The following is a 16400-nucleotide window of genomic DNA, read 5'->3' as shown; positions in this document are numbered from 1 at the left end:
TATATGATGTCGGGTAAACTACTACTAGGAATGTTTTTATCTGTCAAAGCATTTTACTTCTGTTTATAACAGGGATTTATCTGGTTTGAAGATTCATGCAGCGGAGAGGATTAGAAGAGATTTATGAGGTGGAGACATAGAAAAACCTTTAAGGAACCGAGAGGCACATTGGATATATATGTTTGATACACGTGTTCCTGAGATTAAATTTAAAAAAAAAAAAAGGAATTTATGCTGTACTATTGAATTTTTATATATATTTCTATTATGTTATGTATTAATGTGTTTTTGTGTTTTTTATCTTTTTTTTCTCTTATTTTTCTGATTTTATTATTTTTGTATAAATTGTTCACTTCTGATTAGATCACCTGTGACAGAGTTTTATATGTGGTTCAGCTGATATTCCACAGCTACTCTGAGTCTAAGAGCACTTGTGCTCGAAACGCGTACAGAGACCTGGAGAATATCCCCATGCGGTGAACTTTGTTGCCGTTACTTGATCACAAGCAGCCATGAATGTATTTTAAACATGATACAATAAAAATCCTGGATTTGAAATTTCTGGAGCTGGACCTTTCTTCCTTTTCTTGGAGTCATTATACGTCCTGGCAGAGACGTGTCCGCGCTCAGAGCTTTTCAATAGTTCTTACGAACTTACAAGAGGTGAGCTGAAATTTATCTTTTTCAGATCAGGACTCTGCCAAGGAAACTCCTTGACAATAGGGTTCTGTTAACCCATTTCCAGAGGCCTCTGGTGCTCAGGGATTGCCCAAGTTGGGATCTTGGGGTGGGTTTGAATTTTATCAGGATCCCCTCGAAGTTTTGGGACTTTGCTTGGAGCTGCTTCCATGGGAAACTGTGTGTGAGGGACAATCTGAAGTGCAGGAGCTCTGAGGACAGGAACTGTCCTCGGGAGCAATGTGGTACCGTGCTGGAAAGCATGGACCATTTCCTGCTTCATTGTCCCTTCAACACAGAGGTGTACAACAGGATGGGCACCTCCATTGGTTGGTCTCGGCTGGCCGGTCTCTCCTATGTAGAATAGGCCTATGGAGCGTTTGGAGACCTTGGTGGCCGGGACCGCTGCACCTTATTTCTAGTTAGCGCAGTGGTTAGGTATCACATGTGGAATGCAGGGTGCTTAGTATCTACGCAACGGAAAATCCTCCCAGTGGACGATGTGCTTAGGACCATACTCGGTGACCTGGTGAAGGTGCGCTCTCAGGAGTATGGGAGACTGGGCTCACGAAGGGTCGATCTCCTCTGGAGGGGCTTTTCTTTTAGTGTGCCCTAGTCTGGTCATCTCCTTTCCTGGTGGTGGGCTGCCGCTGACACTGTAGATTTTTGTTTTGTGATCGGTATACAGTGATGTAGGGCTGCAGGCGCCGAACTTGGGCTTTGTGATTTGTGGGTATTGTAGTGTTTGTTTCTGTATATATTGTATATAGGGATATAGATTTGGGTGTAGGTGTTAGGTTGGGTGGTGGGAAAAAGGGGGAGGTGGGTTTATCTTGTGGGACTATGGGACACTGGGGGTGTTTGGGGAAACACTGGTACTGCCTTATCTGGCCTATGGACATTGGACATGGACTGAGGCATGAGACGCAGGACCAGCTCTCAGGTCAGTGCGGGGGGTTGGGAATAGTGGGCTGGAGTGTGGGGTTTTAGTTTAGTCTTGTATAGATTTGTGTGTATATATATATATATATATATATATATATATATATATATATATATATATATATATATATATATATATACACACACACTCATTCTTCGTGGCAGAGATTCAACAAGGTGCTGGAAGCATTCCTCAGAGATTTTGGACCATATTGACATGATGGCATCACACAGTTGGCGCAGATTTGTCGGCTGCACATCCCTGATGCGAATCTCCCGTTCCACCACATCCCAAAGATGCTCTATTGGATTGAGATCTGGTGACTGAGGAGGCCATTTGAGTACAGTGAACTCATTGTCATGTTCAATAAACCAATCTGAGATGATTCGAGCTTTATGACATGGCGCATTATCCTGCTGAAAGTAGCCATCAGATGCCTGTTCTTAGCTGAGAGGAGTGGTACCCAGTGTGGTCTTCTGCTGCTGTAGCCCATCTGCCTCAAAGTTCGACGCACTGTGCATTCAGAGATGCTCTTCTGCCTACCTTGGTTGTAACGGGTGGCAATTTGAGTCACTGTTGCCTTTCTATCAGCTCGAACCAGTCTGCCCATTCTCCTCTGACCTCTGGCATCAACATGGCATTTCCGGCCACAGAACTGCCGCTCACTGGATTTTTTTTCTTTTTCGGACCATTCTCTGTAAACCCTAGAGATGGTTGTGCGTGAAAATCCCAGTAGATCAGCAGTTTCTGAAATACTCAGACCAGCCCTTCTGGCACCAACAATCATGCCACGTTCAAAGGCACTCAAATCACCTTTCTTCCCCATACTGATGCTCGGTTTGAACTGCAGGAGATTGTCTTGACCATGTCTACATGCCTAAATGCACTGAGTTGCCGCCATGTGATTGGCTGATTAGAAATTAAGTCTTAACACACAGTTGGACAGGTGTACCTAATAAAGTGGCCAGTGAGTATATATATATATATATCTCTATATATATATATATATATATATCTCTATATATATATATATATATATATATATATATATATATATATATATATATATATATATATATATATCTCTATATATATATATATATATATATATATATATATATATATAGAGATATATATATATACACTCACTGGCCACTTTATTAGGTACACCTGTCCAACTGTGTGTTAAGACTTAATTTCTAATCAGCCAATCACATGGCGGCAACTCAGTGCATTTAGGCATGTAGACATGGTCAAGACAATCTCCTGCAGTTCAAACCGAGCATCAGTATGGGGAAGAAAGGTGATTTGAGTGCCTTTGAACGTGGCATGATTGTTGGTGCCAGAAGGGCTGGTCTGAGTATTTCAGAAACTGCTGATCTACTGGGATTTTCACGCACAACCATCTCTAGGGTTTACAGAGAATGGTCCGAAAAAGAAAAAAAATCCAGTGAGCGGCAGTTCTGTGGCCGGAAATGCCTTGTTGATGCCAGAGGTCAGAGGAGAATGGGCAGACTGGTTCGAGCTGATAGAAAGGCAACAGTGACTCAAATTGCCACCCGTTACAACCAAGGTAGGCAGAAGAGCATCTCTGAACGCACAGTGCGTCGAACTTTGAGGCAGATGGGCTACAGCAGCAGAAGACCACACCGGGTACCACTCCTCTCAGCTAAGAACAGGCATCTGATGGCTACTTTCAGCAGGATAATGTGCCATGTCATAAAGCTCGAATCATCTCAGATTGGTTTCTTGAACATGACAATGAGTTCACTGTACTCAAATGGCCTCCTCAGTCACCAGATCTCAATCCAATAGAGCATCTTTGGGATGTGGTGGAACGGGAGATTCGCATCAGGGATGTGCAGCCGACAAATCTGCGCCAACTGTGTGATGCCATCATGTCAATATGGTCCAAAATCTCTGAGGAATGCTTCCAGCACCTTGTTGAATCTCTGCCACGAAGAATTGAGGCAGTTCTGAAGGCAAAAGGGGGTCCAACCCGTTACTAGCATGGTGTACCTAATAAAGTGGCCAGTGAGTGTGTGTATATATATATATATATATATATATATATATATAATTTTTTTTTTTTTTTTAAACTAAATAAAAAGAAATGTATATGTATATATTTATGTCGGCCTTTGTTTATTTTATTGTTTGTTATTAGTTTGTTTGGCGACCGGACCAGAAGGTGTAAGTTATTATTCTGTATATATGTATAATATGTGTGACAGGAAAGAATGAGCAGCTGGACCAGTCTTCAGTATGCGGATTATTTTCTGGCTGATATTCTTGTTATGTTTCTGTTATTATTATTGTTATGTTTTTCATTTTTATGATAAAAGATCAACAGGATGTAAATCAGGATCAGTAATGTATGTACACAGTGACTGTAGAATAGTGAGTGCAGCTCTGGAGTATAATGCAGGATGTAACTCAGGATCAGTAATGTAATGTATGTACACAGTGACTGTAGAATAGTGAGTGCAGCTCTGGAGTATAATACAGGAGTCAACTCAGGATCAGTAATGTATGTATATAGTGACTGCACCAGCAGAATAGTGAGTGCAGCTCTGGAGTATAATACAGGACGTAACTCAGGATCAGTAATGTATGTATACAGTGACTGTACCAGTAGAATAGTGAGTACAGCTTTGAAGTGTAATATAGGATGTAACTCAGGATCAGTAATGTACTGTATGTACACATTGACTGCACCAGCAGAATAATGAGTGCAGCTCTGGAGCATAATACAAGATGTAACTCAGGATCAGTAATGTAATATATGTATACAGTTACTGTACCAGCAGAATAGTGCATGCAGCTCTGGAGTATAATACAGGATGTAACTGATAGGCGTCAGGTTTCTGCAGCTCCCGGCTGCTATAAAAAGCCCGCATGGCCGTTCCGCCATGCGCTAGTATAGTCTCTAGCTGCTACTGTGTGATTGATGATGGATGTATGATTCTGGTGAATGACTCATTTGAAACCCCTTCCCTCTGATATTACGTATGTGGACAGGGACTAAGCTTAGAGTCAGTGCGCCACTACTACATCATCCACAGTAGCGTCCGACATTGCGCTTGCGTACTAGCTTTGTCGTCTAGCGGCAGTGTCCTATGCCGCGCTGCAGTTGCAGCCCTCCTTGGCGTCCGCAGTTGCGACATCGCACGCACAGTAGGTCTAGAAGGACGCAGTTCCGCTATCTTTGGCTCTGCTTCTGTGACCAGATACCGTGTGTGCATTTATTCTGAGTACTGTGACTCCAACAGGCTCAGCCTTATTGTATTTGTCTTTGTTGGCACCTCTGTGACTTAACAGAGATTGCTGTGCGCACCTGGGTGACGTTTAACCCACGTACGCATTTCTGCCATATTGCTTGCCTGCCACCACTTAGCAGCAGTCATATCATCTACTGCACAGTGGACCCCGAGCGGCGAACACACTTTATTATCATTTTTATTTAGTGCGTTCCGCCGTTCCTAACATTATACTAGCACCAGGGTCTGGCTAGTGATGGCAGAACAGCAGCAACTCTTACAGTATATTCGGCAGCTGGAGGGCTGGTTGGCTACTCTTGAGTGCTATCTCAGCTGCGAAATCCACTGAAGCTGCTGCACAGGCAATCGCAGACGCAGTTTCACGTATGTCCACGTCCTCCCACGCGCTGACAGTTACCCGCCTCCCGTTGCCCGATAAGTTTTCTGGCGATGGCGCCTCCTGTAGGGGTTTCGTCAGCCAGTTCTCTATCCAGCTGGAGTTACTAGCTGCGCGATTCCCTACGGAACGGGCCAAGGTGGGGTTTATTATTTCCCTTCTCTCGGGCAAGGCGTTGGAGTGGGCTACGCCACTATGGGAGCGTGGTGACCCAGAGGTTCGGACCGCTGCTCAGTTTTTAACAGCTATTAAGCAGGTCTTCCTGGGACCACGGGTCACGCACGACACCTCTCTTCAGCTACTTGCTTTGACTCAGGGATGCCTCTCGGTTAGTCAGTATGCCGTTCGTTTTCGAACACTGGCATCCGAGCTGGAGTGGTCTGACAAAGCCCTCATCCCTGTGTTTTGGAGAGGTTTGGCGGAGCATGTTAAGGATGCTCTCTCTACCAGAGAGGCTCCTGCAAGTTTGGAAGAGCTGATTGCCATTTCCACCCGCATTGATCTCCGTTTTTCGGAGCGCGGCCTGGAGCATGCTCAATCCAAACGGAAGGTTACCTCAGCTCCCAACTTTTTTGAGCCTCTGGAACCACCCAAGCCAGAGACTCCACTCCCAGAGCCCATGGAGGTGTCTCGCGCCGTTCTCGAGGCGCGTCCGGCACAAAACTCCATTTGTGGTTACCATTGTCAACATGCTGTTTCTCAGGACAACAGTGCCCCGCAATGGCCAAACTCTGTGCCGCCGGGCAAGACCTTTGTCCCTCCCCGCCTTCGGCCGAGGGTTCTCGCGTGGGCACACGCCTCAAGGAGGGGTGGTCACTGTGGCTAGATGCAGACCACAAAACTCCTGGCGGGGTCGTATTGGTGGCCGCACAGGGCTCGGGACGTTAAAAAGTATATTCGGGCCTGCGCCTTTTGTGCTCGGAATAACTTCCTTAAACAGAGAGTGCAGACGCCAGCCGACACACTGCGGCGTTCCACTTTAGCTTCTGCTCATGGCGATTTTGCCGCCCCCGTTGTCTCCCACGTGTCCCTTCTCAAACCTGGCGACCTTGCCGCCTCTGATGCCTTCCACGTGTCCCGGTTTTCCTTGTCACCTACAGGGACATCAGACTTGCCTTCGGACGGGTCTGAGGCCTATGCCCCTGATGGGCACAAGGTGGTGGATCGGAAGGCTCAGGGAGGAGGGGGCCCTAGGAGGGGGGGTAATGTTAGGCGTCAGGTTTCTGCGTCTGCTCTGCAGGAATCCAGATCCTTACATTCTGCGGTCTCTTGCTGTTTATCTACCGCAGAGGAGATTGCCTTGCAGCAAATCTCTCCAGGGGCTAAGTCCCTCTGTCCTCCTACTGAGCATGCTCATGAGACAATTTCCCATTGGAGATCGGGAGTCATGTGCTCAGGTCCTGCTCCAGATCTCATTGGTCCATCTCAGAGATCTGGAAGCTTCCGGAAGGTCCCGGCTGCTATAAAAAGCGCGCATGGCCGTTCCGCCATGCGCTAGTATAGTCTTTAGTTGCTACTGTGTGAATGATGATGGATGTATGATTCTGGTTAATGACTCATTTGAAACCCCTTCCCTCTGATATTACGTATGTGGACAGGGACTAACCTTAGAGTTAGCGACATTGCGCCACTACTACATCATCCACAGTTGCTAGCGTCCAACATTGCGCTTGCGTACTAGCTTTGTCGTCTAGCGGCAATGTCCTACGCCGCGCTGCAGTTGCAGCCCTCCTTGGCGTCCGCAGTTGCGACGTCGCACGCACGGTAGGTCTAGACGGACGCAGTTCCGCTGTCTTGGCAGGTACGGCACTGACTAAGGATCGTGCCTCTGACTGTGTAGCCCCCAGAGATTTAGCTAGAAGGTCAGATTACGGTGCCAGAATTCCCCCCTACCACTATTCCCTCCAGGTAATGCTCTATTGGGACCCCCGAATGACCAATGGGAAAAAAGGGGGAGGGGGTGGCCAGACACACCCACAGGGGTTAAATCCAGGTACCAGGGGTCAGTGCATCCTCTTTCTCCTCGGCTGACCCCTGGTAGCTTTTTTCTTTTATCGTGTTTGTTTTGTTTTAAGTCACAGCGGAAATGCCAGGAGGGGCAAGGGTTCATAACTCTCATTGGCCGTTCGCATGTCTATCACAGACGGGGCCTACGGCGATTGAGCCAGTTGCAGAATGTAGTTTGCCCCTCCCCGCGTGGTTTAATTTAATTAATAAACTGTGACCGACCTGTTCAACCCATCCATGGCCTGTGTTCGTTTTATTGGAGGGTCTAGCGGGAGGGGGGGGGGAGCACCGCCTACGCCAAAATAGGTGTGCGCAGTCTTGGCTCTGCTCCTGTGACCAGATACCGTGTGTGCATTTACTCTGAGTACTGTGACTCCAACAGGCTCAGCCTTATTGTATTTGTCTTTGCTGGCACCTCTGTGACTTAACAGAGATTGCTCTGCACACCTGGGTGACGTTTAACCCACGTGCGCATTTCCGCCATATTGCTTGCCTGCCACCACTTAGCAGCAGTCATATCATCTACTGCACGGTGGACCCTGAGCGGCGAACGCACTTTATTATTATTTTTATTTAGTGCTTTCCGCCGTTCCTAACAGTAACTCAGGATCAGTAATGTAATGTAATGTATGTACACAGTGACTGCACCAGCAGAATAGTGAGTGCAGCTCTGGAGTATAATGCAGGATCATTGTTGTTACTGGGCACCTCACCTGCTGTCATCTCCTCCTGCACTGACCACATAGTGATCTGCGCTGGTGAAGCGGATGTTCGTCACGTGGGCTGAATGCCCCAGAAACCGCTTATGCTTTGCCTGGATTAATAGACACACAATTGGTTACAATGGTCGCACTTTTCTTCGGTGGAGACATTTCTACATTTGTTTGCTTTTTCGTTATTAAACTTTGAACTTACAAACTTCTCAGGACAAGGAAAGTCGAACAGTTTGACCATCCCAAAGTCATCGCCCGTAACTAGACTGATTCCTGAGTGAGAGACGCAGGCGCACGTCACGTCCGACTTCTCGTTGTGTCTGGACCAGATTCCCACCACCTCGTCGCCCAGAACGCTGCAGGGGAAGACAGACAAGACAAGGACAGGTCAGCGCCCGGAGGAGCCGATCATTGAGGGCAGCAGCGAGGATTCACCTGATAATGTCCTGCGCACAGCAGCGGTACAGGGGGTAACTGGGCCGGTTCGTATATGTAAAGGGTTTGAGCTCCCTGCATCCTGCTGTCCTAAAATATGGAAACTATGCAGATGATGCATTACTTTGGGGGACCAGGAGGAGTATACATAAATTGCCATATGCCTTTGTATCAGAGGGTAAAGGGGGTTTTACACTAAGCAATATCGCTAGCAATATCGCTAAAACGTCACTGGTTTTGTGACGTTATAGCGATATTGCTAGCGATATCGCTATGTGTGATACTTACCAACGACCGGCTCCCCCGCTGTCCATCGCTGATCGCGCGAGAATGTCCGGCTCCATTTCTCGTCGGGCGCTTCCTGCTGAGACTTCCTGCTGTGATGACGAGCGACGCGTGGAGGCGGGCGGGAGGACGCAGGATCGCTGTGTGTGAATGGTAAGTATCGTGCGCTGCGTCGCTGCTGCATCGCTGTGAGATCTTTCTGTATGAAAGCTCACTAGCGATCATTTAGCGATGCACCAGCGATCCTGACCGGGTTGGATCGCTGGTGCATCGCTAAATGTAAAAGGGCCTTTAGTCTTGAGTCGCTAGTTCACCTCACAGAGGATTGTCTGGGATGGAACCCAGTGACAAACCCTCAGCTGTGAGAAGGATAAGGTTTCTGGCTGTAAACAACAGTATCTTCAATTCAATTACTAAAGCAGAGATGGGTGTGTGATTAGGGACTAGCACAACTATGGCGTGTCGGACTACTGCTCTCATTATGAGGGGGGTAGCAGTCACTTGCCTGGTCCAGGTGGCCCATGTTATCCGGTCGATCACAGCTTGTTCCATGAGGAGTTTTCCTGAAGGCACTTCATAAACCAGCCTCTTATAACAGCCCGTGGAGACCTGCGAGTGTGAGATAAAGTGGTGGTTTGCGGGTATGGAACCATAACTCCCAGCATTGCTGCTGACCAGCATGCTGAGGATTTTATAATCACGATGGGAGAGGTTCACATTGTGCACCGACAATATAAGCTCCCTTAGGAAAAGTAATACATATTCCAGTGAATGGAGCAGAAAATGCCAGGGGGTAAAGTATCTGACAACAGTTTGGCCCTCGGTGCAGAGGGGATCATGATCCCAGTCAATCGGTACCTGCACATAGCGGCTGTCAGCGGAGAAGTCGATCTGCAGCACGAAGCTGGGGATGTCTTTACAGTAACTGATGCGATTGAGCGAGGGGCCGATGGTGAGATCATAGAAATCCACTGCGTTTTCACTGGATCCCACCGCCAGGTAATGAGAGTCCGGGCTGAACCTGGGGACAATAAGTATAAGCTCTTGTGTCTGTAGGAACACATAATCAGCTGCCATTGCGACACCTGCCGAGATGATCACGGGATCGCACCTGATGTCCTGGATTGCCGACCTCCGGTCTCTCTTTTTGCCCCAGATCTTTAAGGAAGCGACGAGCAGGATGATGAACTCTCCGTTCTTCATGCCTATGGCCACCATGTCTCCCTCCGGACTGTAGGAGACGGTACGAGCCGCGTGGCCCAGATTCACCTTATTCAGCATCTTCTGTGAGAGAAAGACAAGAAATCCCAGAAAACTAAAGACAAATCACACCAGTGTGCATCGACCCCAGAGAGTGTCCGGGATTTCTACCTTATCCCCAATGTCCCATAACCGAACCGTCCCGTCCTCTGCTGCCGACAGGAAGAAGTCTCGGGTGGGATGAGTCGCCAGCCCCCAGATGGGTCCGTCCATGTGCCCATTGATGAGAATGTTACATGCTGCATTCTTCTCCCCGACCTCAATGATTTCTGCATTCCGGGTTCCCACCAGGATTTTACCCTAAAAAACGAAAGACAAGATGCCATGAGGTCTAAACACTCCAGGGCCCCCAAGCTCAGTGCCTTTAAATGTATAGTTTTTGTGTTATTTGTAGGTGCCTGTGGCCCCCAAAGCTGAAAGTGAGACCACCCACCACAAGGAGCCCCTTACCTTCCCCCTGCACACGGATCGCACACAGTCTGTCGTCTGGCCAGTTTCCAACCTGAAGGCACGACATCTTTTCAGTTCTTGGTCCCAAAGCTTCACTGCACCGCCCTCTTTGGACCTGTATGGGTGGAGAAAGTAATCCATCATTGTGATATAGGCCAGGGTTCCTCAACTCCAGTCCTCAAGGTCCATCAACAGGTCATGTTTTCAGGATTTCATTAGTATTGCTCAGGTGATAATTGCTTCCCCTATGCAATACAAAAGGAAATCCTGAAAACATGACCTGTTGGTGGGCCTTGAGGACTGGAGTTGGGGAACCCTGATATAAGCAACGATTGAGAGGATGGAGTAACAAGTGTATCCATCAACAGATCCAAACACTCAGTATACCTCCAGGTTTAGCACTTACGGTCTTTCCTTGCCCCCGGTGACGATCAGCCCGTCCCGCAGGGTTGTGTACATGGTAAACACTGGCCCATTGTGAGCTTTGGCCACAATCCGTGACAATATGTGATCTTTCCAGACACAGACGTCCCCGCTGATGGTACCAGTGAAGGTCAGGTTACCCTGCAAAAAGGAACAGCATCAATAAAGTATTGCCAGATTTGCCATCCAGAGATCGGGGGAAAACCAACATTACAACTCCTCCAAAAGATGGCAGAAATGATACTCACCGCTCCAAAAGCCACTGCCAACATGGTCTGCATCCTGGCGTCTTCTATAGAACTCAGCATCCCCTTCTTACTCAGCAGCGCCCTCCCGGCCAGAGTCCAGAAACGCACGTGTTTCACCCCCACAGACACAAACTGGGTGTCAGAATCTGGGCGGAATTCGGCCACAAAAATCCGCTGATTGTGACCGACTTTACTGGCAATTTTGGCACCTGAAGCAAATAAAGAAAATGTGTCAGATGTAAGGAACCTGCAACTCAGCAAAGAGCTGTTTAGCTACTACTGGGCCTTGTCTGGGGCACTCACTCAGATACCCAGGAACATCCATTCCGCTGCATGATTGGAGACACGGGGCAGAATGAAAGACATGGGGGCAGGATTGGAGACACTGGGCAGGAAGGAGACAGATGGGGCAGGATGGAGACAGATGGGGCAGGATTGGAGACACAGGGGGCAGGAAGGAGACATGGTGCGTGATGGAGACAGATGGAAGTAAAGTTAGCGTGCACTCTGTCTGGATTACGAGGTGCCGCTGCAATGGACCAATTGGTCCCAATAGCAATGTAATTTAGATTCACCGCACACTCATGTGGATTTAATGCTGATTAGTATAAATTTTTATTATATACAAATTTATGGGAGCAAACAAGAATATATAGTAGAAGCGATATAAACACTTGACGTTTCGGCTCTACCAGAGCCTTAATCACTATCGCTTAATCCAAAGCCAGATCATGGATAAGGTGCAGCCAGGCGCAGGAGCGCCGCTTTATATCTACATTAAACCAGACTTCCAACATCATTAAGTGGTCACCTGTAATTATCATAAGAACAGTGTTGCAGTACTAGCTGTTTCTGGGAACTACAGGGAGATCTTCCCTCCCCCTCTTTTCTCTGCACCTTATCAATGATCTGGCTTTGGATTAAGCGATAAAGTGATTAAGGGTCTGGTAGAGCCGAAACGTCAAGTCTGTCTCTGACGGAGAAAGATGGGGAGATCATATGGGGCAGAATGGATGAGGGCAGGATGGGAGAATATATGGCTGAAGCCAGGAATGAGACACACGGGTGTCAGGATGGGGGATATTATTACCATAGGGACTAATTAAGGGATATTATTAATGCAGTGATGTATTTATTTTATTTTTTGAGTATATTGTTTTAAATGGGTGGACGGTCCTGTTACTGTGCAGAGTGATACTATGTTGCCTTTTTTCTTTCATGTGGTGTAATGTAGAAGTTGGGAAAATAATAAGTAATATGTTCTGTGCAAGCGGAGCTGTAGATAACTGTTATTTCCTGCAGAGACAAGCCCTAGCTGGAAGAAGTTATGGCGGTTTGTGCTGGATGAAAGATGAAAAGCAAAGATGAAGGACTTCACCTAGAGCCGTCACTGGTGAGTCAGTGTGTTATGTATACACTGACACTATACACAGTATACTATATACAGAGGTCCTGTGTATAATGTTACCAGTGATCACTGTATTACCTATACATTATATACAGAGCTCCTGTGTATAATGTCATTGATCACTGTATTACCTGTGCACTGCATACCAAGTACAGATCTCCTGTGTATAATGGCACTTATGGTGATAGTATTGTTTTTTTTATTACTGATCAGTATTGTAGTATTCAGTCACTATGTGGTGGTAATATGTGGTCTCGACATGGTGTTGCGGTATTTGTCCCTTGTATGTGCTATTATTTGGTCACTTTGTGGTGGTAATATGGTGTCTGGTCATGGTGCGGTGGTATTTGTTCCTTGTATATGATATCATTCGGTCACTGTGGTGGTAATATGTGGTCTGGACATGGTGTGGCGGTATTTGTTCCTTGTATGTGGTGTTATAGCTCATTATGTGGTGGTAATATGTGATCACGACATGGTGCAGTGGTGTTTGTCCCTTGTATGTGATATTATTGGTCATTTTAAAAATTGAAAAATAAATAAAAATATACCTAAACTGTATTGCATAATTTAACAAATATTTAATAGGTTACAGTAGAGTAGAGCTCGGCCAAAAGTGTCTACCGCGTTGTGGTGGCGGCTTAAAAAATCTTTTGGTCAAAACAAGAGCTGCCGGCTATATGTGTGATCTGGTGATGGGAACTGTTAATGGGTGATTGGTGAGAAGTGGAGTTCTTCCAAGAGCAGTGGGGCGGTGGACAGTTTGAGGGGTGGAGGCGGGGCTGGGGTGGAGCCTGGGCAGAGTCTCAAGGGGGCCCTGAAAATTTTGCCTGTATGGGGCCCCGAAATTCCTAGTGGCACCCCTGTTCTCCTATATACCATCCATTCCTCCACAGTGCTCCTCCTATACACCATCCATTATTTCACAGTGCTTCTCCTATATACACTGTTATGAATGGGTCACCGAGGAGGATGGCAGGAACAGGCTAAGCCACCAGAAGACCAGAGAGGTTGGTAACTAAGCGGATTGCAGACCTTGATCCTATCCGCACAACTAGCAGCCGTGGAGCATTCCTCTATGATGCCCTAGACACCTCGTCACAGCCGGAGGACTAACTAAGCCTAAAGACAGAAAGATGAAATCTAAACTGTCCCAGAGCAGATTCTCAAAGGAATAGACAGCCCCCAAGCATATATTGTCGGTGAGACAAGATGAGACACAAACACAGGCAGAGAACAGACTGAGCAAACGGTGGGGCCCAAGCTGTCTAGACAGGACAGGATAGAAAAGATACTGTCTGCAATCACGCACAAAATCCTGAAAAAGTCCAACACTACTAGATCAGCACTCTGGTATAAACTGTCAGCAAGCAAAAAGATACTAACATAACAGAGGACTCAACAAGCTGCAACATATGAAGCAAGGCCCAGAGCTGCCCCTAGCAGCAAAACAGAGAGCAAAAAAAAAAAAAACACAACCAGATTAGATGCAAAGGATTAGCAAAAGAATCACTTAGCTGAACCATGCAGATCAGGCAGGGGACAAAAGAGCTCCAAATGCACACTGAAGAAATCAGCAGCAACCTCAATTATATGCTCCCATCCAGTAATCCCAGGTTTCCAATTATCGTCATCAGGTGGGGAACTTCCATCCACCTGGCCAGCTCCACTACTCTCAGCAACCACCAGAGGGAGCTTCGGCTCAGAACGATGAGCAAGATAATTCACAACAATACACCATCCATTCCTCCACAGTGCTCCTCCTATATACCATCCATTCCTCCACAGTGCTCTTCCTATATACCATCCATTCCTCCCCAGTTCTCCTTCTATACACCATCCATAATTTCACAGTGCTCCTCCTATATACCATCCATTCCTGGAAAGTGCCCCTCCTACACACCATCCATTCCTCCACAGTGCTCCTCTTATATACCATCCATTCCTCCAGTGCTCCTCATATATACCATCCCTTCCTCAACAGTGCTCCTCCTATATACAGCATCCATTCTTTCACAGTACTCCTCCTATACTCAATCCATTCCTCCACAGTGCTCCTCCTATATACCATCCATTTCTCTCCAGTACTCCTATATACCATCTATTCCTCACCAGTACTCCTCCTATATACACCATCCATTCCTCACCAGTACTCCTATATACATCATCCATTCCTCCACAGTGATCCTCCTATATAGACCATCCATTCCTCCACAGTACTCCTCCTATATAGACGATCCATTCCTCCACAGTGCCCCTCCTATATAGACCATCCATTCCTCCACAGTGCTCCTCCTATATACCATCCATTCCTCCAGTGGTCCTTGTATATACCATCCCTTCCTCAACAGTGCTCCTCCTATATACACCATCCATTCCTCCACAGTGCTCCTCCTAAACACCATCCATTCCTCCACAGTGCTCCTCCTATATACCATCCATTCCTCCAGTGGTCCTTGTATATACCATCCCTTCCTCAACAGTGCTCCTCCTATATACACCATCCATTCCTCCACAGTAATCCTCCTATATAGACCATCCATTCCTCCACAGTACTCCTCCTATATAGACCATCCATTCCTCCACAGTGCCCCTCCTATATAGACCATCCATTCCTCCACAGTGCTCCACCTATATACCATCCATTCCTCCAGTGCTCCTTGTATATACCATCCCTTCCTCAACAGTGCTCCTCCTATATACACCATCCATTCCTCCACAGTGCTCCTCCTATATACACCATCCATTCCTCCATAGTACTCCTCCTATATATACCTTCTGTTCCTCCACAGTGCTCCTCCTATATACACCATCCATTCCTCCAGTGCTCTTCCTATACACCATCCATTCCTCCAGTGCTTATATACCATCCATTCCTCCACAGTGCTCCTCCTATATACCATCCATTCCTCCAGTGCTTTTCCTATACACCATCCATTCCTCCAGTGCTCTTATATACCATCCATTCCTCCACAGTGCTCCTCCTATATACCATCCATTCCTCCAGTGCTTATATACCATCCATTCCTCCACAGTGCTCCTCCTATATACCATCCATTCCTCCAGTGCTCTTATATACCATCCATTCCTCCACAGTGCTCCTCCTATATACCATCCATTCCTCCAGTGCTCTTCATATACACCATCCATTCCTCCAGTGCTTATATACCATCCATTCCTCCACAGTGCTCCTCCTATATACCATCCATTCCTCCAGTGCTCTTCCTATACACCATCCATTCCTCCAGTGCTTATATACCATCCATTCCTCCACAGTGCTCCTCCTATATACCATCCATTCCTCCAGTGCTCTTCCTATACACCATCCATTCCTCCAGTGCTCTTATATACCATCCATTCCTCCACAGTGCTCCTCCTATATACCATCCATTCCTCCAGTGCTCTTCCTATACACCATCCATTCCTCCAGTGCTCTTATATACCATCCATTCCTCCACAGTGCTCCTCCTATATACCATCCATTCCTCCAGTGCTCTTATATACCATCCATTCCTCCACAGTGCTCCTCCTATATACCATCCATTCCTCCAGTGCTCTTCCTATACACCATCCATTCCTCCAGTGTTCTTATATACCATCCATTCCTCCAGTTCTCTTCCTATGCATCATCCGTTCGTCCATATCACTTATATCTTGCACTGTATATTCGGTGCTTACCTTCCTGCCATTTCCAGATGGTGACCGTATGTTCTGGGTCCAGCCCCACAGACAGGAGCAGTTTCCCAGTGGCACTGAAACTGACGGAACAGACGCCCTTGGAGTGATAGCAGCGCAGCACAGAGAGGGTCTGCTTACTCATTGCATCCCACACATGTATAGAGGGGGCCGAGGCTGAAGGGGAAAAGGACACAAGTAATAAACTGACAAGACAA

At 47.0% G+C, this 16400-nt stretch overlaps 1 protein-coding gene across 4 annotated transcripts in view; it reads right to left on the bottom strand.

The window, feature by feature from the left end:
- EML5 (EMAP like 5) overlaps nt 1-16400 on the bottom strand; it is a 166934-nt gene that overhangs the window by 12850 nt on the left and 137684 nt on the right. For 2 of the 4 annotated variants that reach the window (XM_073578207.1, XM_073578205.1), the window contains exons 33-42: nt 16186-16359; nt 11100-11308; nt 10835-10992; nt 10429-10543; nt 10090-10278; nt 9830-10002; nt 9577-9739; nt 9224-9327; nt 8201-8354; nt 7999-8099 (exon numbers count right to left, since the gene is read on the bottom strand). In XM_073578207.1, coding sequence (XP_073434308.1) covers nt 7999-8099; nt 8201-8354; nt 9224-9327; nt 9577-9739; nt 9830-10002; nt 10090-10278; nt 10429-10543; nt 10835-10992; nt 11100-11308; nt 16186-16359 — 1540 coding nt within the window. Of the gene's footprint in view, nt 1-7998; nt 8100-8200; nt 8355-9223; nt 9328-9576; nt 9740-9829; nt 10003-10089; nt 10279-10428; nt 10544-10834; nt 10993-11099; nt 11309-16185; nt 16360-16400 lie in introns of those variants that run through there. The other 2 variants (XM_073578206.1, XM_073578210.1) reach the window with 2 other exon arrangements.

The sequence above is a fragment of the Dendrobates tinctorius genome, unplaced genomic scaffold (genome assembly GCF_039654945.1).
Source record: "Dendrobates tinctorius isolate UK_male_01 unplaced genomic scaffold, ASM3965494v1 ptg000058l, whole genome shotgun sequence".
Lineage (NCBI taxonomy): Eukaryota > Metazoa > Chordata > Amphibia > Anura > Dendrobatidae > Dendrobates > Dendrobates tinctorius.
The sequence above is the reverse complement of the archived record's forward strand: the minus strand, read 5'-3'. Positions and strand labels throughout refer to the sequence as shown.